At 40.0% G+C, this 26,902-nt stretch overlaps 2 protein-coding genes and 1 long non-coding RNA gene across 3 annotated transcripts; 2 read left to right on the forward strand and 1 right to left on the reverse strand.

The window, feature by feature from the left end:
• Positions 1-6,066, forward strand: LOC144583624 (EF-hand calcium-binding domain-containing protein 13-like). The gene is made up of 4 exons (XM_078377813.1): positions 1-328; positions 1,503-1,646; positions 2,290-2,361; positions 3,767-6,066. Coding segments are annotated over exons 1-4 (369 nt in total). The 5' UTR covers positions 1-327; the 3' UTR covers positions 3,919-6,066.
• On the forward strand, positions 4,204-26,729 carry LOC144583622 (EF-hand calcium-binding domain-containing protein 13-like). Its single transcript, XM_078377810.1, has 17 exons — positions 4,204-4,294; positions 4,599-4,742; positions 5,808-5,879; positions 7,764-7,910; positions 9,570-9,641; positions 10,801-10,944; positions 11,146-11,217; positions 13,389-13,532; positions 13,626-13,697; positions 14,431-14,574; positions 15,713-15,784; positions 17,322-17,465; positions 19,469-19,540; positions 22,007-22,150; positions 23,009-23,080; positions 24,333-24,476; positions 25,724-26,729. The coding sequence occupies exons 1-17, from the start codon at positions 4,204-4,206 to the stop codon at positions 26,128-26,130; spliced, it is 2,157 nt and encodes a 718-aa protein (XP_078233936.1). The 3' UTR covers positions 26,131-26,729.
• Positions 16,499-22,199, reverse strand: LOC144583626 (uncharacterized). Its single transcript, XR_013537529.1, has 3 exons — positions 22,106-22,199; positions 19,431-19,557; positions 16,499-17,476 (listed from the first exon to the last, which is right to left on the reverse strand). It is a non-coding gene; the product is annotated as an uncharacterized LOC144583626 (long non-coding RNA).
• Positions 26,730-26,902: the final 173 nt, after the last annotated feature.

Genomic DNA, 26,902 nt, shown 5'->3' on the forward strand with positions numbered 1-26,902 from the left:
ATGCCTAGTGCAAAGTAGCAAAATCATATCTGGAAAGCTTCTGTCAGGCCCAATGATTTAAAGAAGTGTCTTTGACTGTTCTGAGTCTTAAAAACATGGTTGTGAATTTACAACCCTCTTACTGCCAAGGGCCAATGGGAGTTGGTTACCAATAGTATCCAGATGGCCTCAAATACCCCAGCCCTTCTCTGATGCTTTAGATTATTCATATAAATATGAGTAAACAAGCATTCATTGTTATTCTTATTTGACATTACAGAAGATGGGACAGTGAACCTCAACAGCTTCATTTTCATCTGGGAGAAGACCCAGTTCTCTGGATCAACAAGTAAGCAAAACAAGCTGTTCCTGGTTGGGAATGGGACATTTACAGATGACAAACAAAAAACAAAACCAAACAAAAACCTCTGCCAATTTCCTTCTCATTGTTAAAACTTGCATCAGTAGCACTATACAGTACAGTATATCCCAATGCCACATAGACTTCCATGTGGTGTTTCTGAAAGAGCACAGGGTATAGATGTTCATGCTGGCACTGAGAGAGACTGCTTTGAAAGCAGAAATTAGAATGTTTCCTTTTTAAAAATAACTTATCAAAAATTTATTTATTTATTTATTTATTTATTTATTTATTTATTTAGTTAGTTAGTTAGTTAGTTAGTTAGTTAGTTAGTTAGTTAGTTAGTTAATTAGTTAGTTAGTTAGTTAGTTAGTTCGTTAGTTCGTTCGTTCGTTCGTTCGTTCGTTCGTTCGTTCGTTCGTTCGTTCGTTTTATATCCTGCCCATCTAGACCGAAGTCTACTCTGGGCATTAGTCAAGAGATAGTCATGACATCTCAGGTTGGAACACTCAGGAGCCTCAGAAACTTGTGAGGTGGAAGGGAGAATAGGAAATGTAAAATTAAAGATTAATCTCTATGGCTATCAGCCTTCACACCTGTGGAGTTGCACAACAGGAGTTTAGCCAATGTATTCGGAGGCGCGTTGGAGAAGAGCCTCCTGGATGATCTTATGTCAGGGACAACCTGGTATTGTAAATGGTGTACCTGCAATTATCTATCTATCTATCTATCTATCTATCTATCTATCTATCTATCTATCTATCTATCTATCTATCTATCTATCTATCTATCTATCTATCTATCTATCTATCTATCTATCTATCTATCTATCTATCTATCTATCTATCTATCTATCTATCTATCTGACTTATGTACCACCCATCTAGAACATGTCTACTCTGGGTGGTTTATACAAAAAACAAAAATACAGATATAATAAATGAAAACATAAATACATTAAAAGATGGGGCCTAATTTTACTACAAGATTAAAAAAAAATAACCAAAACACTCCTAAGTGATGGCTTTTGAGAAGGCTTGCCTGTAGAGTCAGGTCTTTAGTTTAGTTAATGCCCTCAGCATGTGGTTCATGAGGGGAAAAGTTCTGAAATGAACATAACTCTAGTTTGAGATTACTGGTGTACATGTTTGCAACTTTATAGTGTTGAAGGGTACCATTCAGGCTATTGACAAGATTGAAGGAGACAAGATGGTAGTGCATGATCTCCCTTCCTTTATGAGAAGCATGGGTGTCCACCTGACAGACCAAGAGTTTCAGCAGGCATTAAAACAGATTCCTGTAGATGGTGAGTACATGAGTAAATGTTTTCCCATCCATGCCACTGGAGTTACTTACCACCATCTAAATAAAAAAGAATTTTCTCCCCCCTCTCCCTTCAATATCTTTTGGACTGTAGACTATAGACCACTGTCTAATTTGGGTGAAAACAAAATTAAAATAAAAAGTTAAAAAAAGAAGACAAAAACATGGTGGCACCTTAAAGACTAACTTTGGTATTTCTTAAGGTGAGCTTTCATGGGCAAATCCACTTCCTCAGACATAAGAGCATCTTATATCTGATGAAGTGGACTTGTCCACAAAAGCTCACATTAAAAGTTGTCTTTAAGATGCCAACACATTTTTGTCTTTATTAACTTTTTATTTTTTTTTTTGTTTTCATCTATGATGCTTGCACAGACTAACATGGCTATCCCTCCTACAACCTCCAAGTTGGGGGAAGCATTAGTCTGTTTTTGTTCATTTGTTTGGTTACTGAAAACGTGATCAATCTGGCAAAAAGTTTTTGCTTGAACATGACCCAGAGCAAATATTTTCCCAGTCACATGCTCTGGCTGCCAGTTCTGGAGGGAGTACATTGCATTCATTTTATTTTCAGTCATTCCACCAAGGTGATCGTTCTGCTTCATATACTTATGCTTTATTTATAGGTAGTGGAAAAGTATTTGTGAGAGACTTCATTAAGGTTCTTACCAACACTCCACACTTCTCAGAACTGTCAGGTATTTAAGATAATTTGTTGGTGTTGGGGAAGGGAGAATTAGAAACAATTGCAGTGATATTTATTCATTTCACTCACTTGCCTGTGGCGATGGTGGTGTTTATTTTGAATCCTGATTGAAAGCCATTGAGACTTAAGGTCATCATGATCATGACTTTCATAAGTATCACTGATTTCAACAGTCCTACTGACTAAATCAGAATTCTACCTTGTTCACAGTCTCACATTTCTCATCTCAGATTTCAATGTGTCTACGTATTGTTGCAGGGTTTTAATTTCTGGTTAAATTCTTTTAGCTGCATAGCAGAAGTGCAGGGATTCACAGAACACAATACCTTCAGTTTTAACAACTCACTCGGAGAAAGAAAAAAACATTTTCTTTACTTACAGATGTGCACAGATCAAACAGCAAACTGACAAACACAACTGCTTTCAACAACAACGAACTTCAACAGACTTAAGAGAAAGAATTCACAAGTAGAGGGAGGACTTTCTTTGAATTCAGAGGCAGGGAAGAAATGATTGGTTAGTGCTGGATGGACTGACAGTTACTCCAGCCTAGAAAGGTACCTCCCAGCCAAACCTGCTTAAGGCAGCATGCAAGGTTGCAAAACCTGCAACACATATGACTACATGTGACCATACTCACTGTTCTGTTGTGAAGTAGTGGCTCTGCACAGGTTAGAATGCCTTTACTTTGATAAATGAAAGAAGCCAAGCTACTTTACAAAACTTTCAGAGGCCAGCACATGGTCCCAGTACCCAATAAGTGAAGCTATGGTCTCTGAAACCCTTAGGTATTTCCCCAGTCTACCTTACTCTGAGAGAAGGCTACTTTAATTATTCAGATTGCTTCTCAAGATAGCATCCGCAGTTTGCTCATCACACACTTGCCTATCTTAGCAACCTATCAAGAAGAACTGCTGGATAGCTCAGTGGTTTAGGTACAGTATTTGGCTACGAAGTCAGAGATGTAAGCCGCTGATGTAAGCCGCCCCGAGTAGACGTTGTCTAGAGGGGCAGGGTAAAAATCAAATAAATAAATAAATAAATAAATAAGTAAGTAAGTAAGTAAGTAAGTAAGTAAGTAAGTAAGTAAGTAAGTAAGTAAGTAAGTAAGTAAGTAAGTAAGTAAGTAAGTAAGTAAGTAAGTAAGTAAGTAAGAGATAAGGAGTTCAATGCCTCACTGTGTCTCCTTGACAAGGGCTCGAAAGGGACCCTTTCAGCTCTGCAGTTCTAAGATTAATGATCATGATACTCACCTAGGCTATTGTTTAAACTCTGATCCCAAGAAGGATTGGGAAGTGGGATGAGGCCCAGATTTCTGCTGTTAGTTTTTTCCAAGGGGGCCTGAAGAATGTTTGCCAGTTCTCGTGAGCAAAACTCAGCTTTGCTTTATCCCTCAGTGCTGAAGGACACCATCAAAGCAGTCAGCAATATTCAAGGAAACAAGGTTCCTCTGCAAGATCTGAAATCCACTCTCAAGCACATGGGCATTCATCTATACCCACAAGAGTATGAGGAGCTAATTCAGAATACTCCCAATGATGGCAAGTAATATATGGCCCCATCTTTGGGAGGCTGGGGCCTTAACTGTATCTTCCTGACCTCCTGCTGTTGCCAGGCAACAGGGAGAGATGACTACAAATTGCCTCTGTTTTAAATGTGGTGTATGTCACATAAAGGAAGATCTTAGACAGGGAAAGGGTATTCTGGGAGCAAAGGCCTTCTGGCTATGATAGGAACATTTGCCAATCTAGATTACTTTTTTTTTCATGGAACTCCTTAACTATTTCTTTCATAATATGTCAGTGGCTCCTGCCCCGGCACATTGTTGAATATAATGTTTTTTCACTTTTCAGGAGAAGGGAACATTGATATTGATCAAGTCATAAGAAAAATATCTAAAACACAACGCTTCTCAGAAATCCAAGGTGAGTGAACAGGAGTAGAGCAGCAAGGTACTTGAAAAGAATGAAGGGATGATGAGAAGAAATGTTTTGTGATGAATTGTTCTCCAGCTCTAGAGTGCTGTGTCCAGTTTTGTACTCTTTAAGAAGGATTCCAACAAACTGGAGCAAGTTCAGAGGAGGGCAACAAGAGTGACCAGGGGACTAGAAACCAACTTCATATTCTTGTAGTCATGATGACAGAGAGCAGCAGAAAAAAAAGTGAGGCACTGGTGAGATAAGTTTCATGAGAGTGAGAAAGTTAATTTTGTGTTCTTTCTCCCCGTAGTTCTGAATAATGCCATCAAAACCTTCAGTCAGTTCAAAGATGAAAAAGTGGCAGTTTCAGACATGCAGACGTGCCTCAAAAATATTGGAGTCCATCTAACCAAGTCAGAATTGGAGGAGGCCACAACATCTCTCAAAGGTTCTTGTGAGTATTTGTGCCTACTCATTATTGTCCAATTTTATCCAGATGTACAGATCTTAACTCAGGTCAGGCAGAAGAGTAATAGTTTTTCTGTTAGTTCTAAGAGTTGCTTCCCAAATGGCATTTTCGATAACATGATTGTAAGTTGGCCAGCTGAGACCAGTCAGGAATATGCAGGGCTGAAGATTTTAATCAATTGATTAATCAGCCAACATTTTTATTGATTGGTCCAGCTATGCAATAAGGACACATTTGTCCAGAACACTGATTGCTACAGGTATGAAATAGTCATTCACTTCCAAGGACAGGTAATTCTGCTGATATATTTCAGTGCACTGGGGTACAGCAGAATTACTTACCTCAGCAGAGGCTGATTGAAACAATCAAATACATGAGCAGTGAGATTTAAAGAAAAGCCACCTTGATGAATGAGTAGTACTTTCTGTGTCATGGTCATCAAAGAAAGTCACATACATTATATCCTTTCTGCTCATAACTGCTATGGAAGGTAAGACTGTGAGATTATTCTGATATTGCAGAAGGAAGTCTGAATCCAAGAACAAGATACTGTATGCATAATGCCACCCAGCATACACACAGCTGAGGTTGAGGATTATGATTTGTCTGGCTCATTACTTTCTCTGACTCGCCATGTTGTCCCCAAATGGCATATTGCACTCTTAGAAGCTTCCAAGCTATCATGCCTACTTTCTAAAAAAAATAAAATAATAAAAATGACATTTTAAGGTCTCAGACAGGCCCAGTGAGGAATTATGTTTAAATGGCAAATCACTCCAAATCAATTTGTAATTTTGTAAATGGAGAGTACTTTGGGTCATACTGATGAACCCATGGGTTCATATATACCCTGTGGGCTACACTTTGTCCACCTCTGGCTAGCCACTATACTACATTATGGAGGAACTGTAATGATGAATGTCCTTCCTCAAAAGAAGAAGCTTAGTAAGGGTTCTGTTGTGGGAATGTTTGAGGTACTGATTAGAAGTGGGACATGGTTGGGTGTATCTTATAATAAGATGTAACTTAATTATTTGGTTTCTTCTGTAGCTGATGGGACTGTAAATGTCAAGGAACTTATTTCAGCTGTCAAGGGAATAAGGCGCTTCCAAAATTATTCAGGTAAGCTCTTACATGCACAAGAACAAACCTGTATGAAAGCACATAATGAGATAACAAAATGGTTTAATTTTAAAAAAATTAGATTACTTTAGTGTACATATTCAAGTTTTGATAGTGAACTGTATTCAAATGAACACATATAACTGAAGACATTTTGCTACTTGAGACAGGCAGGATTGTCCCCCATTATCACAACCCATGTACAAAAGTGGATTGAACCTGCATTTGATCCTCACTTTACAAGTGGCAAATGGGTATTAATTTCCATTCCATCTGAAGCAAATAGACTAATCTGAAGAGGCTGACTAAACAGGTGTTTAGCCTGCTGTTGGATCTGCTACAGGGATGGGCTGCTTTGTTCCCAAAGGTGGCAATCAGATGATGTCTTCACTGGAATGAACCAGCCCATTCCAGAGTGTTCGTACCTGCACATTTCTGGCCTCTGTCTGAGGTGCCTACTTTTTTTCATGTAAGTAGGATTGCTCCATGTTCAACACATGTGATCGCTGGAAATCAAAAGTTTTTAGTGCATCATTTTTAAAACAAAGTATGTATGGGTGTTAACATTTAGGCATGTTTATTAGATTGGTATACCTAATGCACTTACCTAATATACATGGCTAACTTCTAATTCACATACAGTACTTAATACTGTTTTTAAAAATGATGTAGAGCATCTTTATTGTTCTACTATACACTTTTTTTGCACTTCCTCAACCCCTCTATGGAGCCGAAGAAGTGTTAATTTGCCAACATTGTGAAGTGCCTTTGTTTTTAAGGCACTTCACAATGGTGACAAATTGACAGCAGGCTGCTGCAGATCAAATAGGGTCGCTTGAGGTCTGTAAGCCATTTGGATACAAGGTTAACACCAAACAGCACACCTGACCTCCTAGTGAGCCTATTTAGCCCGATCTAGTCTGTTTGAAATGTCACATATAGACAAGCCTTTAGAGAGTGTAGAGCAGGTTGTGTAGCACACAGTTCTCCTCTATCTGGGCCATCTCACTCCATCAAATGAGTGGACTGATGCCTTAGTTTTCCGATATATTCAGCCATGAAGCATCATGATGAAGGATCAATTGCTCTGAACTTAGCCAGGATATAGCTTAAAGCCCTCAACAGACATCTCAGTTGGATTGGGGAATCTATGCACTGCGCTGGTTAAAAGACATCTCGACAATGTTACTGGTTGTGTTGAAGGAGTAGTTGCTGTAGGATAGGAGCAGCTCTATCTGTCACTGCAGTAGTGCAAGCATGCAGATATGTGTGCGTCTGAAGGAAAATGGCTTCTAACTCACTCATTTTTGACCTGTGTCCCTTGACATAACTTCCGCTTCAGCCAAATAAATTTCCCGTTACAGGGTATGGCGTTACCCCATATTCCTTGCAGGAAAGGTTATACCAAAGCAACTGGGATATAACAATACCTGTACCTGCACTGACACACTTCGCATGTATAAAGAAGGGTGCTCCATCAAGTGTTGAAAGGCATCTAGTCCTCATATCCATTATTTTCTTCACCTGTGTATCTTGTGTCTATGTGTTTAGTTCTGTAATTGGTCATTGGATTGTAAACACAGGCTTAATTTGCAAGCTTGGATTTTGAAGCATGTATCAAGAGGAAAATGGATATGAGAAAGTGAATTATCCCAGTGGTTCTTAACCTTGGGTTACTCAGGTGTTTTTGGACTGCAACTCCCAGAAACCCCAGCCAGCACAGCTGGTGGTGAAGGCTTCTGGGTGTTGGAGTCCAAAAACATCTGAGTAACCCAAGGTTAAAAACCACTGAATTATCCCATAAAGTTTGTTTGTGAAAGCAAGCGACTTTCTTCTTGCGCATGACTAAAGTGTAAAGGATGCAGCTTCTTTCCTTCTCTGCAGTTGTGCTTGAGGTTATCCTTGCTCTCAAGTTCCTTAAAAAATACACAAAGATGGATTCAACATGGGTGAGAAGAAGCCTGAATACCTTTGGTTTCAAACTGGCTAATGAAGTGATCAGCCAGGTATTAAAGTCTGCACATATGACTGGTAAGTGTCCGAACTAGCAGGAAGTGATTACCTATCGTGGTTGCATCTGACTATACTGAGCGTTTCTGGTGATTCTGGTAATCACCAAAAGTTGGTGATTACAGTGAATAATTTTAATCCTGATCTCTTTCTTTGGGATAGAATTGTATTTAATGTTCAGAATGCCTGAGAGGAAAGCAATTTATGTATGTATGTATGTATGTATGTATGTATGTATGTATGTATGTATGTATGTATGTATGTATGTATGTATGTATGTATTGTTTGTTTGTTTGTTTGTATTTATTTATTTATTTATTTATTTATTTATTTATTTATTTATTTATTTATTTGCTTGCTTGCTTGCTTGCTTGCTTGCTTGCTTGCTTGCTTGCTTACTTACTTACTTACTTACTTACTTACTTACTTACTTACAATATTTCTGCCCCACCTTTCTCCTTAAAAAGATCTTTTCTTACTTGTGGAAGGACAGCAAAGATGGGGCCAGCCTGGCCTCCTGTGGGAGGGAGCTCCAGATTTTGGGAGCAGTACCAGAGAAGGCCCTCTCCCTGTGTCCCCACTAAACGTACCTGTGAAAATGGCAGAACTGAGAGGAAGGTCTCTGCCAGTAATCTTAACATTCAAGCAGGTTCATAAAGGCAGATGTGGCCATCCTCGAGATAGATTGGGCTCTAGCTGTTTAGCTTTAAAAATTAGAACCATTTCTTTGAATTCTGTCTGGAAATGGATCAGTAGCCAGTGGAGCTGCTGTATCCGTTCTTTCAAAAAGCACATCCAGTGTTTTTAACTTTTGATGTTGATATTCAGAACTAGGGAAACGTGATTGCCCTGTAATTTATCAATCATTTAACATCTGTACCATATGAAACGTAAGGTTCAGTACTGTGTGATCTCTTAAAAGTTTGTGTAGGCACATATACAGAATATGCTACCTCCCAAGAAGATCTTTGTGGGGATTCAACAAAAAGGAGGTTGAAACCAACATGGTGCCAGAAATTCTTTCTGACTTTTTTCAACGATTCTCTTTCTGTTTGATGAGAAAGATAACGGCTGTTTTATTTTATTTTGGCAGAAAGAAGGAGGAAATGGTGGAGAAAATTTTTGTTGTAGGGTATGGAGTTCTAACCTAAGTTAAGAGGAGGCTGAGGTGTTTGGGGAAAGAGAGAGACTTTATTGTAGGATCATTTCTCCGGCATCCTGCATCCCCATTTCCTTCCCTGCTTCCAATAAAATCATACGGAGAACATGTTATGAGGTAACACCTTCCCTGGGACTTTTTCAGATTAGCAGATTTGGGAATTGGGAACTAGCTGCAGAACGATATATAACAGAAAATTAAAACATACACAGTAGCTTCAGTCAACTGGTGACAAGACAAATTCAAAGACGTTACGAAAAGAAATTTCAAAGCACAGTTAAGAGAAAAGGGGAACAAATTAGAATGGTGATTTACCAGAAAGATACTAGTGATGAAAGACAGTTGAGAGGAAAGTCCTCTTTCTTTGACTTTTTTATACCTGTTCTACTTCTGGAAATTTGTCAAGTCCAGAGAACCCTTGCTTTTTTTTCCTGGTCTCATTAGTAAATTAAGGATAACCAAGATGAAGGTTCCCACCATTTTTTAATTGCTTCCTTCCCTATTCCTACTATAATTTACAGAAGCTGGGTGGGCAAAGTTCAATAATTTCTTGAGGATTTTGACAAGGAATCAGCAATTTAAAACATCTGCAGGTAAGCAAACCAACTCTGTTATAGTCAAACTTCTCTCTGGTACTATGGAGAAGGCAATGTTTACCTTTTGTCAAAAGTTGGAAATAATTTTAACAAATTATTTCCAACTTCTGATGAAAGATTCAGTATTTTAATGCATTATGTTATTCAGCAATTAATTAACAGTTCATTACTTTATTCTAATGTTGAACAATAGTTTCATCATTTATTGGTACATTTAATCATGATGGTAGTTTTTAGCAATTCTAAGCAATATTTTAAAATTACCTTTTTAATGACTTAACTAAGGCAACAATCAATGAATTAAATTTGTTAACATTTTAAGCTCAATAGATTAGCTTTCCTTAAATATTTAACGTTAACATATGTGGCTGCTGCAGTTTGCAACATCTACTCTGTGTAGCTGGGCTTCTCCGTTTCTATTTTGGCAGTGTCATACTCTCCACTTCCCTGAATGGTAAGAAGTTCCAGTTCTGTGGAACTCCTTGCCACAGGATGTGGTGAAGGTATCTGGCCTAGATGGCTTTAAAAGGGGATTGGACAGATTTCTGGAGGAAAAATCCATCGCAGGTTACAAACCGTGATGGGGATGTATAATCTCCAGGCTTAGAAGGAAGGTCCCTCCAAATTCCAGATGCAGGGGAGTGGTATCAGGAGACAGGTATCTAGTTGTCTCGTGTGCTCCCAGAGGCATCTGGTGGGGCCACTGCGAGATACAGGAAGCGGGACTAGATGGGCCCTTGCCTGATCCAGCAGAACTCTTCTTATGTTCTTATGAGTTAGCTTTGTAGGTTTATGTTTCCTTTGATCAAGAGACCTCTCAAAATGTATGTTTTCGAAATGCTGCCTACATTGATAAATATACAAGCAGAGCAAAGTGGAAGGCAACAAATAGCAACAGTCAGGCAATCCAATATCTAATTCTATACCTGATCCCCAGAGGGAACTACTGTGCTTTAAAGACACTTCAGTGACCTCAAGGTTGGCTGATCATCTTCTGAGTCAAAAGAAGAAAGCCAAGGAGAAGAGGGTGGGACAAGGAGAAGAGGTCTTGTTGCGTTTTCGCCTAGTTTAAGCTTAGTTGCCTAACTAAGCCTTCATTGTGGTTTCTTGTATGTCCAATCTCTTCCCCTTCCTCTGTTTCTCCCCATCACTGTAGTCTTGGCAGATGGCTTTGATGTCCTTGCCAAGCTAAACAACGGGAGGATTGGTGTGGATGAGTTACAGGCAGTTATGAAGAGCTTCAACATCTACTTGCCCTCCAGTGATTTGTCAGAGGCTTTGGCCTATTGCAACATTGATGGTAAGGACCTGTTATACTTGGTGCAGAAGAGAGTGGCAAGGTAGGATGATGTGTGCTTGTGTATGTGTTCCATATATTTAAATATTTTGTATTAAAATGATACAGTTGCTATCTTTTGGAGGGAAGGCAGTCTGTGAATATATGTCAAATCATCCAGTTCACACAGTTCTTCCGTGCCTTTTTTTCCTACTCTATTTTCAGAGAACAAGACAGTGAATCTGAATGACTTTCTCAGGAGTGTAACCCATACTGGTGCTTTCATAACTAATCCAGGTATGTGAAGAACTCTGGGAGTATAATAAAACTGGTCTGGGGGCTCACAACTACAAGATTAATTTATTGCCATGAATCTTTAAAACTGTAAATGTGCAATATGATCTCAAGTGCCTCTTACTTTTTGAAATCCATCTTGAACATCAGGCATTTTTCACATTTCTCATATAAGGCAGAAGCCTTTGTTGCAACACCTTGAGCATTATTTTGCTTGCATGGGAAATTAGAGCAATGGTCCTATAATTACTGCACTCCTTGGCATCTTCTTTCTTAGAGACTGGAATATATGTACAGTGGTGCCTTGCATTGCGACGTTAATTCGTTCCGCAAAAATTGCTGCAGAATGAAAATGTCGCAATGCAAAAATAAAAAGCCCATAGAAGCGCATTAAAACGCGATTAATGCGTTCCTATGGGCTTAAAACTCACTGTTCAGTGAAGATCCACCATAGTGCGACTATTTCTGGTGCCTCTTAAGCAAGGAATCCGTCCCAGAAAACAGTGGGCGGCCATTTTGTTTACCCAGTGGCCATTTTGAAACCGCCAATCAGCTGTTCTAAAATCGTTGCTTTGGAATGCTCGGTTCCCCAAGCAGGGAACCGATCATCGCAAAGTGAAAATCCCCCCATAGGGAACATCGCAATGTGATCGCTTTTGCAATAGCAAAAAATGCGTCGCAAAGCGATTTCGTCATAAAATGGAGCGATCGCTAAGGAAGGCACCACTGTATATTGAATGTTTCCTGTCTGTGGCCCTTTGTTTTGTCTTCCATATTTATTGGCACAATCTTGGATTTTGATTAGTTCTGTGGTTTGACACAGTTCTATCGGTTTTCCATCTACCTCAGTAATTTATTTCTTCCCAGCGCTTTCAGCACAGCTTTCACTTCACTTTCTAGAACTGCAGGTCCTTCATCATAGGATTTCTCATCAAAGGAATCTATTATCCTTTTATCTCTTCTGCATAGGTCTACTGTATCCATCTTTTCTTTATTTTATCCTGGTCAGATAGTGTGCTTCCTTGTTGGTCTTTCAACTCTTCTAATCTAGACTTAAATTTCCCTTTAATTTCTTGGATCTTTCAGAAGGGATCTCTTGTTTTTCCTCTTCTGTTACATTCCCCTCCTTAGATGTACTGCTTAACATTGTGAAGGGATTTGAGTGTGTCAGAAAAGATGAGAGCAATGCTGTCAGCTACCCAAGACTGAATGTTCACAGCAGACGCACCAGATTAAGGTGCATACCACCCTCTTTACAGGAAACAGAACTAAGGTCAGAACCCTGAATGCAGCTTTTCAGCAACTGTCTGGCAGAGACAAAGAGAACTATTATAATCGCCAGAGCAAAGAAATAGAAGAGAATCATAAAACCAATATCAACACATTATTTCCAAGCTCTGAAAAAGAATAACAAAAAGGGAGAAGGAGGAAAGAGTCTTGTGGCTCTTTTAACAGATGAATTAGCATGAGTATTTTTGGAGTGTGATCCACTTCTTCTGGAAGTGTTAGATGTAAATAGATTAAAACAGCTACCTCTTTGAGCAGAAAGAGTATTTTCTTTCTGTATTTGTAGCCCTTCTGCCAATTGTGCCCTCAAAGGTGAAAGGAGCAACTTGAAAAAATGTGTAGTAGGGAATGTATGAAGTCAGTTATACTGTATGAGAAAACAAGTAAAGGGTACAGTGAAGAGGTCATCTCACTGCAGGGGGAACTGAGAAGGAAAAGTTCTCTTAGGAAAGGAATTTCCAAAGAGGTAAAGGTGGAAAAATTAAAAGGTGGGGGAAGGAAAACAATGTGACATGTTGTGACACTGTAAAGACTAACAACTCAGTGTCTGAAGAGAGTTTTGATCCATGAAAGTTCACATGGAAATAAACCAGTCAGTCTTTAAGGTGCTGTATTATTTTGCCTTTTCCCCCCACCTTCCATGTCTCCTTTTTTTCTTTTCCCCTTGGATTTTGCCAGTATATTAGAAAAGGGGTTGTTGAAAACTCAAATATGACTATAAGCTTGGTACCTTCCTGTTATGTTGTATTACATCCCCCATCACACAGTAGCCTTACTAGCAGAGGTTAATGGAGTATACTCAATCACCTATGAAGGTTATTGGCTTGCAGAGAGCTCCAAAGATTTGTTCTGCTCTTTTCTGCTGACTTTGGAAAGTGTTTTTATAGGATTGCAGCTCACATGCATGGCACTGAGCAAGCTCAAGGACGGCCATTTTGATCTCCATGCTCTTGAGTCCACTCTGAACACGATGGATCTTCCCAATGCCAAAGAATTACTGCAAGATGTCATGAAGATGGCCCAAGTTGACAGTAAGCCTTCCAAAAGAGAAGTGTCTTAGAAGTGTCCCCAATATTCAGTTACAGTTCACTCACTTTCTTTCTGACCTACATTTTGCTTTGCAGATGGTGGCAATGTGAATTTTGAAGAATTCATGAGGATTTTTATTGTTGTGCCAGAGTTCCCAGAAGCTATTGGTAAGGATGTGCCAGGCATTCCATTTACTGTTCCAGTATAGTAAATGGCAAGATCTCTTTCTTTGGCATGAAATCGCCCCCCCCCTCAAAAAATAAGAAGTTAAATGCAGTTGCAAAGAAGTTCTCTGCGGCCTCATTCTAGTGGTGGGCATCAGCCAAAGATGAAATGGTGAGACCAAAGATATTAGTTATTTCAGCAAAATCTCTTATTGCCAGTAACCCAGTTTTAGGAGAAGTATTTAAACTTTCAGAATGGGGGAAAACTTTAAAAAACCCACAAAAACTAGGAAACTTGTAAATGAGAGTGTTCTATGGCAGGGTGTGTGGCCCTCTTAGGGATCACTTAGTCTTTGCCTCAGAGTGTGAGGTTTCCCACAACTGACTTGGAACCACCTGCCAGTTTCCAGAGAACCTCTGTTCTCAGCATTTTACTCTTGAAATTTTATTTAATTATGAGTTACCCTATTCTTTCCCCAGACAGTTGGAATTTTCAATGCAAAGTGACTGTAGGAAGACAGGGATGGGTGAAGGGCAAGAGAGGGCTGTCTAACTTTTTCCCTTTCCTTATCCCCATTTCACTCAAAATAACCCCAGGCTAATTTCCTACCTGTAGAGGAAAGATCCAAATACTTTACTGGGCTGAAATGCAAGCAAGTGCTATATGTTGTCTCAATCTCAGTTCAACTGGATGTAAACTGAGCTGGTTTGTTTTCCTCTTTCCTGTCTTCGGTAGTGCTGAAAGATATATTTGATGCCATGAGTAATATCAAAGACCATCAAATCCATGTAGATGAACTGCCTCAAACATTGACTAATGTTGGCCTTAATTTAACTCCAGATGAGCTCCAGTCTCTGAGTAAATCAGTCACAATAGCAGGTGAGATTATAAGCACTTGTTTCCATACAGCATTGTAAGATGGTTTGGTTTAACCACGGAACACACTGTTTTGGTTTGGAATAACTCCATGAGGATTGTGAAAAGGAATCCAGTTATAGTGACCCAAAACCAAGGGGAATAATGTGTTTCTTAGACCATCCTTCATTAAACCTTACTATCCTCTTTTATACAAGGATGACAGTGTTTCTTTTTTGTTGTTGTTCAATCATGGGGGTGTCACATACTGTACTGTATACTGTTGCAGTAGGAACCCATCTCTCTGCTATAGTCTCCCCAGGCCTCTCTGTCATTCTAGAACAAAAACACACCAAGTGCTTGAGGGATAGAGCCCTTAAATCTCACTTCTGGTTAATTAACAATACTTACTATGTTATTCCAATATTACTATGGCCTAAATCTAACATCGCTTTCCTTTTCCCTCCCGCAGCAGCTTTCAATTCTGCCTGAAAATTTAGTCTTCTCAGTTTTAAGGGTGCACAGGGAGGCTGTGGGGGATGGGGCTATTGCTCTTCCCATTTCTGCTGGATTTCTTAGTGTCATGAGGTGACATCCAATATTGGATACTGGCCATAATTCACTTGACAACTATTTGACTTTAAACCATCCTGAGGTATTGTATAGGAAGCAATCACTAATCCTACGTAGGTTTCACTGATTCAACTGACCTATTCTAGTTTTAACCTAATCCTGGATTTCAGCAAGGGTATGCTTCTGATATGTGTTTACTCAGGAGTAAATCAACTATATTCTATGATGCTCCTTAGTAAGCATATTTAGAATTACAGCCTTGAGGATCATACAGATGCTTAGCATTGTTATTAATGCTCTCAAGACACCATTAAAGCAGTGGTCTTCAACCTTGGGCCTCCAGATGTTCTTGGACTTCAACTCCCAGAAATCCTGGCCAGCCAAGGTGGTTGTGAAGGCTTCTGGGAGTGGTAGTCCAAGAACATCTGGAGGCCCAAGGTTGGGGACCACTGCATTAAAGGATGATTTCAAGTCAAATCGTCATCAAGTCAAGTATGAAAAGAACTGTAGGCAAAATGCAAGAATTCTCATATATAGATACCACTTCCTTTGTTTAGTCCTTGTGCCATTCTGGTTTTTTACTGTACAGGAGATGGAACAGTGGGTTTTGAAGATGTCATCATGAACATGACGGGTGCTCAGTCCTTTGCAGAATTTACTAGTAAGATCACAAATGAAAATTCTCTCATTGTCTTAAGACTTATTTGCCCAGCAATAAGTCAGTAGTTCAGAGAATGTTGACTATGTGCATGGATGAAGGAAGGAGTTCGTTTTGCCCCAATACTTCCCATTGTGCTTGATTCACAAGCTCTTTTCTGACTTGTTTTTTCACTATTGTTCATGTTATAGAATGCTCCACCATGTAAAGAATGCCCTCTAGTAAGGAATGGAATGTTGGAGACAATGGAGGGTGGTGGATCTGATTCCATGGGGGTGGCAAATCTGCTCTCGATTATAGTCCATACTTTACAAGAGCTCTCCAAGATGCTTAAAATGCAAATTAAAAACCCAGAGCAGATACATCACCCCTTGCAAAACCGGGAGTCACCAGCAGTTTCCACTACTTGGACAGAAATGCTGTATCTATTAATACAAAGTGATTTGTGCTTGCTTGACATGTAAATCTAGTACATTCTGAATTGTTTCTTATAATCACTTGCACAGCGAGGAGAACATTTTGCTTTGGATTACATCTTCTAGAATGCTCCAGCTGGTGGTAGTGTTGGCTAGTTTATTCTGGTAGCCATAGTCCAAAGAGGTAATGCTGTTTCTCTTTTCTGCATTTGTGTGCAGACATAGTGGGCCAGCCAGAAATGTAGCTGCTTCCAATGAGTCATTGCATGTATTTATTTGTTTAGAATATTTATATCCCACCCTATATCACAAGGTGGCCTAGTAGCCAGATGGGCGGTATAGAAGCTGAATAAAGAAATAAATAAAATAAATAAAAGTGTCAGGATAAGGTACACAATAAAACAATTTAAATAGTGTGAAATCTATAAAACCATTTAAAGTTTAAAAACAATTGTAAACACATGTCTAAGAAATTTAAAACCATTTGAAACCATAAAAGACATTTATACAAATTTTATATTAAAGAAAGAAACTACTAAACACAAGCCACAACCTGTTCAAGCTGAGATCCTTAAACTCAGTGAGCAGCCATGTTTTAACTTAGAACCAAAATGAAACTGACATCACTGCCAATGGAGCCTCCAAGAGGAGAGTATTCTGCAGTTGAAATTGACACATGCCAGCATTTACCCTTTTCTCTCTTTCCTCTGATCGGGTAAGTAGCAGCTGATTGACTGGCAGTGGTATATCCCACCCAAGTCTGGCCTACACAAAATGGGTTGATTCATATTGTCTCAATGGTAGCTTTAGTTGACTGGATAGCTCAGTGAGTTAGGGATCTGGTTGCAGGGCCAGAAGTTGTGTGTTCGATTCCCCACTGTGCTCCATAGGAAAAGACCCAGCCAGCATAGCCACGTGGAAGCTGCACCGTCCCAGGGTTCCCCCAGAAGCAGGGAATGGTATTCCTGAGCATTGACTACCTCAAAAACCCTGAAAAGAGTCACCATAAGTTAGAATCAATTTGACAGATGATGATGGTGATGATGATGATTGGTAGCTTTAGGACTGATGGGGAGTTGGGAATTAGCATAGCTGAAACTCTGCTTGAAACTTGGTCCTTGCAGCTCTACGCGATGCTTTCAGTGTGATCAACAAGGCCTTCACAGAGAAGATTAAGAAGGAAGATCTGCCAGGTGTCTTAGAAGGCCTGGGTTTCCAACTGCCCCCTGATGAACTTCAGGCAGTTCTGGCATCTGCTTCAACTGGTGGTGCGTAAAAACTGGATGAATAAGTTTAGAATATATCTTACCTTTCTGTCCAAGCTGGTTAACAATGTCTATTAAATATTTTTAAATCAAAATTGACGCCTTTACATTTCTGTGAGTAACTCCCCATCTAATAGTCCAGTATTCTAGTGTGAAATGGAACCTGAGGTAACACAGTTGTCCAAAACAGATGACACAGCACATTGTTAGAAGCAGAGGTCTCTTAAAAGGTTAATCCTAACACAACATTTGCACCTCTGTAAGTGGCAAATTTGCTCACTTTTGGTTTTGGCTGGACTACCTAAAACCCCAAAGAGCTTTTGTTGTTTCACTCAAGTTGGAGATAGAAAGCTAATGGTGCCGTAGAACATTTATCACAGAGATAATTGACATAGATGCAACATAATACAGTATAGCAAAAGGAAACATGGAGATGCTCTTATACAGTGAGTAAGCCCTGCAGTCCAGTCAGATCTGACGCTTTGAGACATGTCAGGGGCACTAGAAAGGTTTTTAATATCTTAGCTTCCCTACATGGACACTGGAAGGAGACAAATAGAGGCTAACCTCCAACTCCAGAGGACGAAAACTGTTGCACGCCAAGTGGCATGAATGTCTCTGACCAGGTGAGCATGTTATCACCTGGGTGAGATAAACTACTCTTAGAGCCATACAATTGTAAACTTTAGGATACAAAATGCAGTTTCTTTCTATGCTCCCTAAGCCAATGCCACATCTGTGAAACAGCATATAAATATATTTTATATAGTAAATTTACAACCCAATCTTATCTGTGATTGGTCATCCAGAGTTCAGCATAGGTTTTGTCTGTGAATCCCAAATATATGTAGAAACATTCTCTGGAGAGGAAAGGTTTTATTACCTTCTAATTGCAAAGGCTGTATTCTTTTTTTCCCCAACTTCTAATAGACAGTCTGTGGTTTTATTGCATATAATCATAAACCAGTGGTTCCTGATCTTGGGTAACCCACATTACACTCCAATTCCCGGAAACTCCAACCAGCACAGTTTGTGGTGAAGGCTGTGGGAGTTGTAGTCCAAGAACACCTGGGTTAATGAAGGTTGGGAACCACTGTCATTGATTCTTAGTAAAGATGGGGGAGGGGGGGAGGAGGCTAGCCAAGTAGGAGTAAGTTTGGTTATCAGTGCCTTGCATTCAGTTATGTGGGACAAAAAGCAAGCCTGGTAACTGGCAACTGAATTGCAGGAGAGCAAGTAAGTATTCTAAATAGTTAAGTATAAGCAGATAGGTAACACAGGTGGGAGCCTATATGAATATGCAAACAGATGGAGCTTAATTATGGACACTTTAATAGGCTGGGTATATAAAATATATTCTTTTGGAAGGAGGCACATGAATTTCATTTGTTCACAGTCTTATTGGAAGAAATGATACATGCAGCATCCTTCTTTTGCTAGAAATAGGAACGAAATTACAAGCCCTAGCTCCTACAGTGAAAAGGGCTTCTACACTTCCCACCGGGAATACTTCAATGTGTAGTCCAAGTCTCTGCCTTTAGTAGGAAAATATGCTTTTCCATGAGAGCTCTGAGCAACTGCCACTGTCTTTTCCCTTTCCTTTCACCTGCCCAATGGTGAATATTGTTACTTCTGAACAGGAGAACAGGGAGGGAGAAGCAGCATTGTGGATGCTAAAAGTAAGAACCTTTGAGGGGTTTTCTTGTATTTCAATTAGTTACATACTTCTCAGGGGAAAGCACTGGGATTCTTAGCAGTATGCATCTTTTGGGGCCAATGTAATAATTGAGGTATGGTGGTATTTCATGGGTGTTTCTAATTAATCTTCAAGGCTTCCAGAAGCCTCCATGCAATTTTGGAGATGCACAATACTTAATAACAATTTTGAAAACTGTGATCTTGTATTTGATTATGAAGGGGCTGTGTCTCATGGCAGATGCCAGCCAGATGATGTCTCTCCTGTCTGACCTTATCTTGGTGTTTCCTTTTCTCTCGATCCACCGTAGACTCAGGGAAGTTGGATGGGATAGAAATCGTGAAGATCTTGTCCAATGTTCCATGCTTTTCTGAATCCAAAGGTAGGCACCTAAAGTGTCTGGAGAGAGAGAATATGAATGCTTCCTCTATGGCAGGCAAACCCTGGAAGCTCTTCATTGGCAGAGCAAATGCCATGCAGAGTTGTGGTGAACAACGAGAATTCACATTTTTTTTTAAAAAATGTGACTCATTGTAAAGCCCCCAGAAGCAATTAATTGCCATTTATGTTTTTAATCATACTTCATTGCAATGCTCATTATTTTTATGTTAATTAAGTTGGATTGATAAAAGAATAGCACAAAACTAGGGATGTGAAGAATTTTGCATTCTCAGGAAGATCTGCTGCCTCAGTTTGTGGCAGTGTGAGTCTTGTATCTATACTAGGAACTAGATGAGGGAAACCTTTTTATAAGGATTCTGCAATTAGATAGGATGTCCCTGTACAAAACTAATATCTTTTCCTTCTGTTGGGAGATCACAAAGATGCAAACAACCCATCCAGCACTCCTTTTTAAATATAAAAGTCAGTGCAACAAGGCAGCAGTTTTGTTTTGTGCAGTTGTGCAATTTGCGCAGATTTGTTTTTACAATTGCAAGACCTCTCCCTGACAGCACCAGAAAATCTTTCACCAGTTCGTGAGTAAGAGCGAGGACATTTTTGTGGTTTCTTCACATATAACCCTGAGACAAGGAAGGATCTAGATCCTTTCACCAGGTATGGTATCGGAGCACAAACCTGAACTCATACATGTTCGAAGACACACCTGTAAAAGAACTCTGAACGATAGCAATAGTGCATCTTGACACAGACGGGGCTGAGTATATCATGCTCACGCAAGAGCTATTCATAAGGGAAACGTTCTTGAACACCAAAGGATTAAAATATATCAAAGATCCAACAATAAAGCATATAACTAATACAGGGAAATAAAGACTCAAAAGAAGCAAACTTGCATGGCTAAGAGGGTTTGGAGATTCAAGCTTCATTGTCAAGTTCTACAGTGCCTGGGCAAAATATTTGCAGAGGTTCTGCAAGGGTGTAATGAGAACCAAAGGAAGGATCTTTTCCTAAACCACAGACACATGCATACAAAGGAAAGAGAGGAAAAATTGGCGAGCCACTGTTGTGTCAGAAAAATGCTCCCAGAAAATAAATTAGGGGTGGAAAAGGTTAGCTCTCCTTAGTCTCGTAAGACTGCCTAGGAGCTGGGGAGCATTGGAACTCCAGCTGGAACAATGTGAGGGAATTCCTGGGTAAGGATCCTAGGAGTGGACAGGCTAACAGAGCTTCTAGGCCAGAAACTAGGAACTCAAGAGAGCAACATAGACTTACAGGATTCCCCAGCTAAATTCTGTATTCTGGGGAGCTAAGACAGTGATTTCAGCTCAGAAATAAAGTCAGCAGAGAAAGGCCTGGCAAGGAAAAGCAGAATCACTGTACACACACACACACACACACACACACACACAGAGAGAGAGAGAGAGAGAGAGAGAGAGAGAGAGAGAGAGAGAGAGAGACAGCAAGAAGATTCATCTCTGAACAAATAATACCGGGTGTCTTTTTAAGTGGTTTTTGGCTAGGCTGACTAAAATGTTCTGGCCCCTTGTTAGTCATGTGTCCACTTAACCTGTTCTGTCCTGATTATAATCTTGCCACCTACCTAATCCAGCCTGGGGCACCTGATTAAGCAGAAAGAAGATGGCCAGATTCTATTTGGAAAAATGCAGAACATCTAGAGTGTTTGCTGTCACAGACTTCCAGGCAATCCTTGTAGTACAAAAACACAAGAAGGTGATCTAATCCAGATGTCCTCTCTACAGGAGGGCCATCCTATGAGATAACTCTTTAGCTGGGCCCTTCTATGCAAGGATGATAGGAGTCATTTAGAACTGTGTTGCTGTCATTTCTTCTTGGGTCTTGATTCATTTGATACCAGAGACTGCTTCTTCACAGTCACTGTTTTTAACCTAATCTTGTCCTTGGTCCAACAAGTTTTCCATTTAAAACAGTCTGCGGTATACATGCGCGTGCTTTGGCAACAGTGAGACTTTGCTGGAACGTTTTACAAACCTAACCAGTTTTGGTAATCTCCACGTAAAATTTTGGTGGGGAAATCCACTAAAAACTTCTTTAAATATGCTGTAAATGATAACTCTTATAAGTAGATCTTGATTGTCACACCAAAAAAAGTGATGTTAGTCCACCGAATACATTGCTTTGGAAAAGTAACTTTCTCATGCTGTACAGTTTTTTAAAAATGTAATGGATTATTGGATTCTGGAAAGCATCGTTTTCCAGTTTCTGATACAGCTATGAGAGAGAGAGAGATTTGTTTTAAAAAGAGTAAAACAGAAATGGTATGGGGGCTATATTCAGTGGCTGTACTAAATTTTGCAGTTTTTCTGGATTTCTGTCAAGTGTAGCCGTAACCATGGTAGGTTGAGCAGGAAGATCAAAGAGATGTGGTAGCCCCCCCCCATTCCTTTTCACACTTTGTATTTTCCAGCACTGCGGGATGCCACAAAAGTTGTTGAAAGCATAACAGATGAGAAAGTGACTGTTAATGAGCTGAAGAAGACTCTGAGTAGTATGGGAGTGCACTTACCTAATACAACCTTCAATGAGTTGGTCAAATCTACCAAAACTGATGGTATGTTAGACTTAGTTGTTGCACTTCTTCCTCTCTTGGTTCCCTTTCAGTTCCTACTGCTGTACTTAGGAATTACCTGAAACATGCTAAAAGTTAAAAAAAAAACCTTTACCAGGTTAACTCATATCCAGCACATAGAAAAGCTAAGTGTGGAATGGTGATGTTTATAAGTTACTGAATAATCTGTTACTGAATACTTCACAAGTCAGTACAACATGCTAACAAATAATTGCCATGTTTTGCTATTGATGCTGCTTCACATATTGGCCCTATTACAGTGTTCAGCCTGAAAGTATGTTGTGTAAGGCTCAAAGGATGATAATGATATATGGAAGCAGGTGAGCCCCTTGCTAACATTCCCTCCAAAGGTTTTGTATGATCTTCATATCTTAAGTGTGAAGGTTTGCAAAAGTACTGCAAACATGTGTTACTGAAGGTGCTTGTGGTGTTTCCATGATCATATGAAGGTCTGCATGACCTCTGGTTGGGGTGGAGGTTGGGGGGCAGCCTTATCTGCATCTGCAGGTGGCTTATGGACCAAGATGGAGGCCACCTCAACCCAAAATTTTTAGAGGGGACAGCCCCTGTCTTCATCCAGAACCATCACTGTCTCCATCCCCATGTCACCACCACATTTCTAGGCTGACTACCTTAACAAAACTATTGTTCCCAGTGGGTTTGAAAGTTATAGGTAGAAGCAGCAGTCAGGTAGTGCCTATACTATGATTCTGAGCCAGCAAGACACAATATTGTTAGAATTTCAGCATTCATTTAAACATGCACGCAGACACTTTGATCTCTCCCAGAACTGTACTGTACACTAAATAAATAATGAAACAATATCTGCTTGTTTTTCAGAGGATGGCAGGATTGGTTTCAAAGACTTTTTGTTAGCATTGGGTGAAACGGATGCTTTTACCGAACTAGAAGGTATGTTCAGCTTGATCTAGAGCCCATACTAGTCTTTAGTGGGCCAGACAAGTATAGCATGGTCAGATGCCTCTTGGCCGAGGTGGTGATTTTACGGGGACATAGCAGTCATTAGTTTCAGTACCTTTTCCCCTCACAATGCCAGCCACATTCCAGAATCTAATCAAGAGAAGAAAGAAGTAGGGTTTCAGGGCTCAACTGAAATGTGTGCTGTCATGGCGAATGTTTCTGAATTAAGAAGACAAAAAGACCATTTTAACTGGGGTATGTAGCACTCAACCCGTGTGCCACATGTGGTCCTGCCTCCAAATCTGAGCAGGCTGGCAACATAAAAACAAACAACTGCATTTCCCTTTGAAAACAAGTCACACAAGAGTCGGAGCCTTGCTTTGAAGTAAAATCATGGTTGCAGAAGCCTCCATGGTATTAAATTGCCCCAACTTTCAATTTGGATGTTACTTATGTTTAAAAAGTCCAGAATTATTAAACTGGATAAATCATGAGGGCCGGCTGTAATCCCATTATTCACAATGCTTGTTGAATAGCTGTTTAACATTTCACAGCAGCACTCTATTTATTTGCTTATATTTTATATATACTCTGCCTTTCTCCCTGTAGAACTTTTTCATGACCCTGGGGAAGCAATAGTTCTATCCTGTCTGTATGGAAGTACAAAAGAGGACAACTGGCTTCCTAAATGATAGCATAACCATTATGACTATAACTGCTGGTTGGATAATTGGTGATATGCATTAATAACTTTTGTTAAGCACTTCTTGATGCAATTAACCTTTACTCTATTAGATATTTGTTAGCTATTGGTATTGCTTATATACCACCCTATAATACTTAAAGCACTGTCTGGATAGTTTACAACTTAATTATGTAGGCTACACATTCCTCCACCACCACCACCACCACCCCAGCAAGCTGGGTACTCAATTTACTGATCTTGGAAGGATGAAAAATTGAGTAAACCTTGAGCCAGCTACCTTGGTTTGAACCCGGGGTGTGAGCAGAGTTTTGACTGCAGTACTGCAGTGTAGCCACTGCACTATGGGGCTTCATAACGTGATGTTGCTCTGTGGTTCATTTTAGTGCAAGACTACACATAGCCCTCTCTCCAGATGTGCTACTTCTGCATGGTGCCCTGGTGGTGGCAGATGTGGGTAAACTCCCATTTAGATATAGTGCACGTCTATGTTTTCTTTGCAGCATTAAAAAACAATATTGCTTTACTTTGCTACTCCAGCTTTACAGCATGTGATCACCATCACTGGCACAATGCATGGCAGTCAGCAACAAATGCATGAAGTACAGAACACTCTTGGTAATCTGGGCATTCATTTGACAAATGAAGAGTTCCAACAAATTGTGGATGCCATCGATATAGAATGTGAGTTTTGTTCACTAGGTGATTCAGTGTGCATTTTGATTCAGTGTCATCGATCTCTCCTGTGTCATAAAGAAAACATTGTGGGTTGGGTCCAACCATTATGGGTTGGCATTAGTCAGATTTGGAATGCATGCATTGAAATCAATGGGACTTAAAACAATCATGAATAACTCTGGTCCTATTGATTTTAATGGGTCTACTACAAGGATGATTAGGGTTGGATCTAAGCCTTGAATCCAGTAGGCAGAGCTAGAAAGGATGGGAATGGGTGGGTGGGTGGACAGACAGATGGATGGATGGACAGTCAGTTGGATGGTCGGTCACCTCTGCAACTTCCTCAGCATCATTTTGCCAATAATTCAGGGATCCAATGAAACAAGGAGAAATGGTGAAATTAGGAAGCACTCTTGTCATTCTCATTTGGCTTTGTGACATCTTCACTAGTAAAATTAGATTGGCTGCGTGATATCACCATGATGGACAGGATCATGTAACTAAACCGGCATAGATGAAATCTGCAGCATAGATGAAATCTGCATCAAGCTAATGCTAAGAGAAGTGACAGGAAGAAGTAAAATAATGGGGGAAACTCACACAAAGTGTTGCCATTTTTCAGAGATCTCTGCAATGTCCCTTTTTTTGCACAGAAATGTTTGTGCATATAAATTCAGTTAATTGCTAATAATGTCTCCTAATGACTGGTTTTTCTTTAGAAGCAATCCTTTAAAAATGACTTGTGTAAATGACTCCTTAAAAACACTTTTAATCTTTTTCTTTTAAAAGAGAACTTGGGGTGGAGAGAGAGAGAATTAGTAGTAAGGCAGATAAGGCAGACAGTAAGCAGGCCAAAACCAATAAATGGCTCATGCAGAGCAGGTGACTGGTGGCGTAGCAATGATAACTGGCACTGGTTGGATAGTTTATGTCCTCATTTAAGAAGATTCCAACTTATTATACAAGCTTCCCATCTGGAACCGTCTGCACTTATGTTGTCTTATCAGCAGTCCCAGGGATACAGGGAACCAGCGTTTGATGATCTGTATAGTACAAGGCTTAGTGCCTGATAGTACTAGTATGGTAACCATTTTTAATTAATGTGCTATTTCCCTAGGAGGAAAAGATTAAAGAAATATAGAAAAGAAAGGTGTAGATGTCGCTTTCTATAGTATTTTAACTCTCTTTCGCCTAAGGGTAAGCTAGTGGATCCCTTCTTAACTGTTCCTTCTTATATTATCTCTTCTTCCCAGCTGGTGGCACGATAAACCTGAAGGAATTTCTGCTGGCACTGTCAAAGACGCAGCGCTTCATGGATTCTATGGGTGAGCTTTTAATAACAATGGCAAGAAAAAGAAAACTGATAGTTGTAGGTTTTTCGGGCTGTTTGGCCATGTTCCAAAGATTTTTCTTCCTAAAGTTTCACCAGTCTCTGTGGCTGGCATCTTCAGAGGGTGAGTTAGAACTCTGTCTGCATTCTAACTCCTGTCCTCTGAAGATACCAGCCACAGAGACTGGCGAAATGTTAGGAAGTAAAACCTTTGGAAAACAGCCAAACAGCCCGAAAAACTACAACAACCATTGGATCCTGGCCATGAAAGCCTTCGAGAATACAAGAAGACAACTCCAGGACAGGCATGGCCAGACTCATTGGTCTTGAGAGCTGCCTTCAGGATGTGCTGGGAGACCTGAGGCTGCACGTATGAATATAGTCATACACCTATACAGTGGTGCCTCGCTAGACAATGATAATGTGTTCCACTGAAATTGCTGTTTAGCAAAATCATTGTCTTGCGAAAAGCATTTCCCCATTGGAATGCATTGAAACCTGTTTAATGCGTACCAATGGGGAAGAATCGTCATTGTCTAGCGAAGATCAGCCATAGGAAAACTGTTTTGCTAACCGCTGATCAGCTGTTTAAATCACTGTCTTGCGAAGCTTAGGTCCCAAAAACACCTGTTTTGCGAGTGCGGAGGAAGCTGTCAAAATCGTCGTCTAACAAAAATTGGTTTGTGAGGCAGGGACCAAACATTGTCCAGTGAAATTCCCCCATAGGAATCACTGTTTTGCGAATCGCTATAGTGATCGCAAAAAATCAATGACTAGCGAAAAAACTGTCATGTGGGGTAACTGTCTAGCGAGGCACCAGTGTATATGTACACACATAGATGAATAGATAGATGGATGGCCAGACATACAGACAACCCTGCCCAACATAAATCTCTCTCATACTACTTTGACTTAATGTACTGCTATTTAACAGGGGAAGGAAGAAAATGGAATGGCACCAAAAGAGGGTTTGAGGAGCGATGTGTGTGTATGAGGGAAATCACTTTCCCTGACCCTCTGTAGATGAATAGGGGGAGCGCTTAAGAGCTGATATGAATACAAGGGGTCATTTGCTGTTCAGATAGCAGGATCATGTCAAATG

This window comes from Pogona vitticeps, chromosome 6, assembly GCF_051106095.1.
Source record: "Pogona vitticeps strain Pit_001003342236 chromosome 6, PviZW2.1, whole genome shotgun sequence".
NCBI classification, from domain to species: Eukaryota; Metazoa; Chordata; class Lepidosauria; order Squamata; family Agamidae; genus Pogona; species Pogona vitticeps.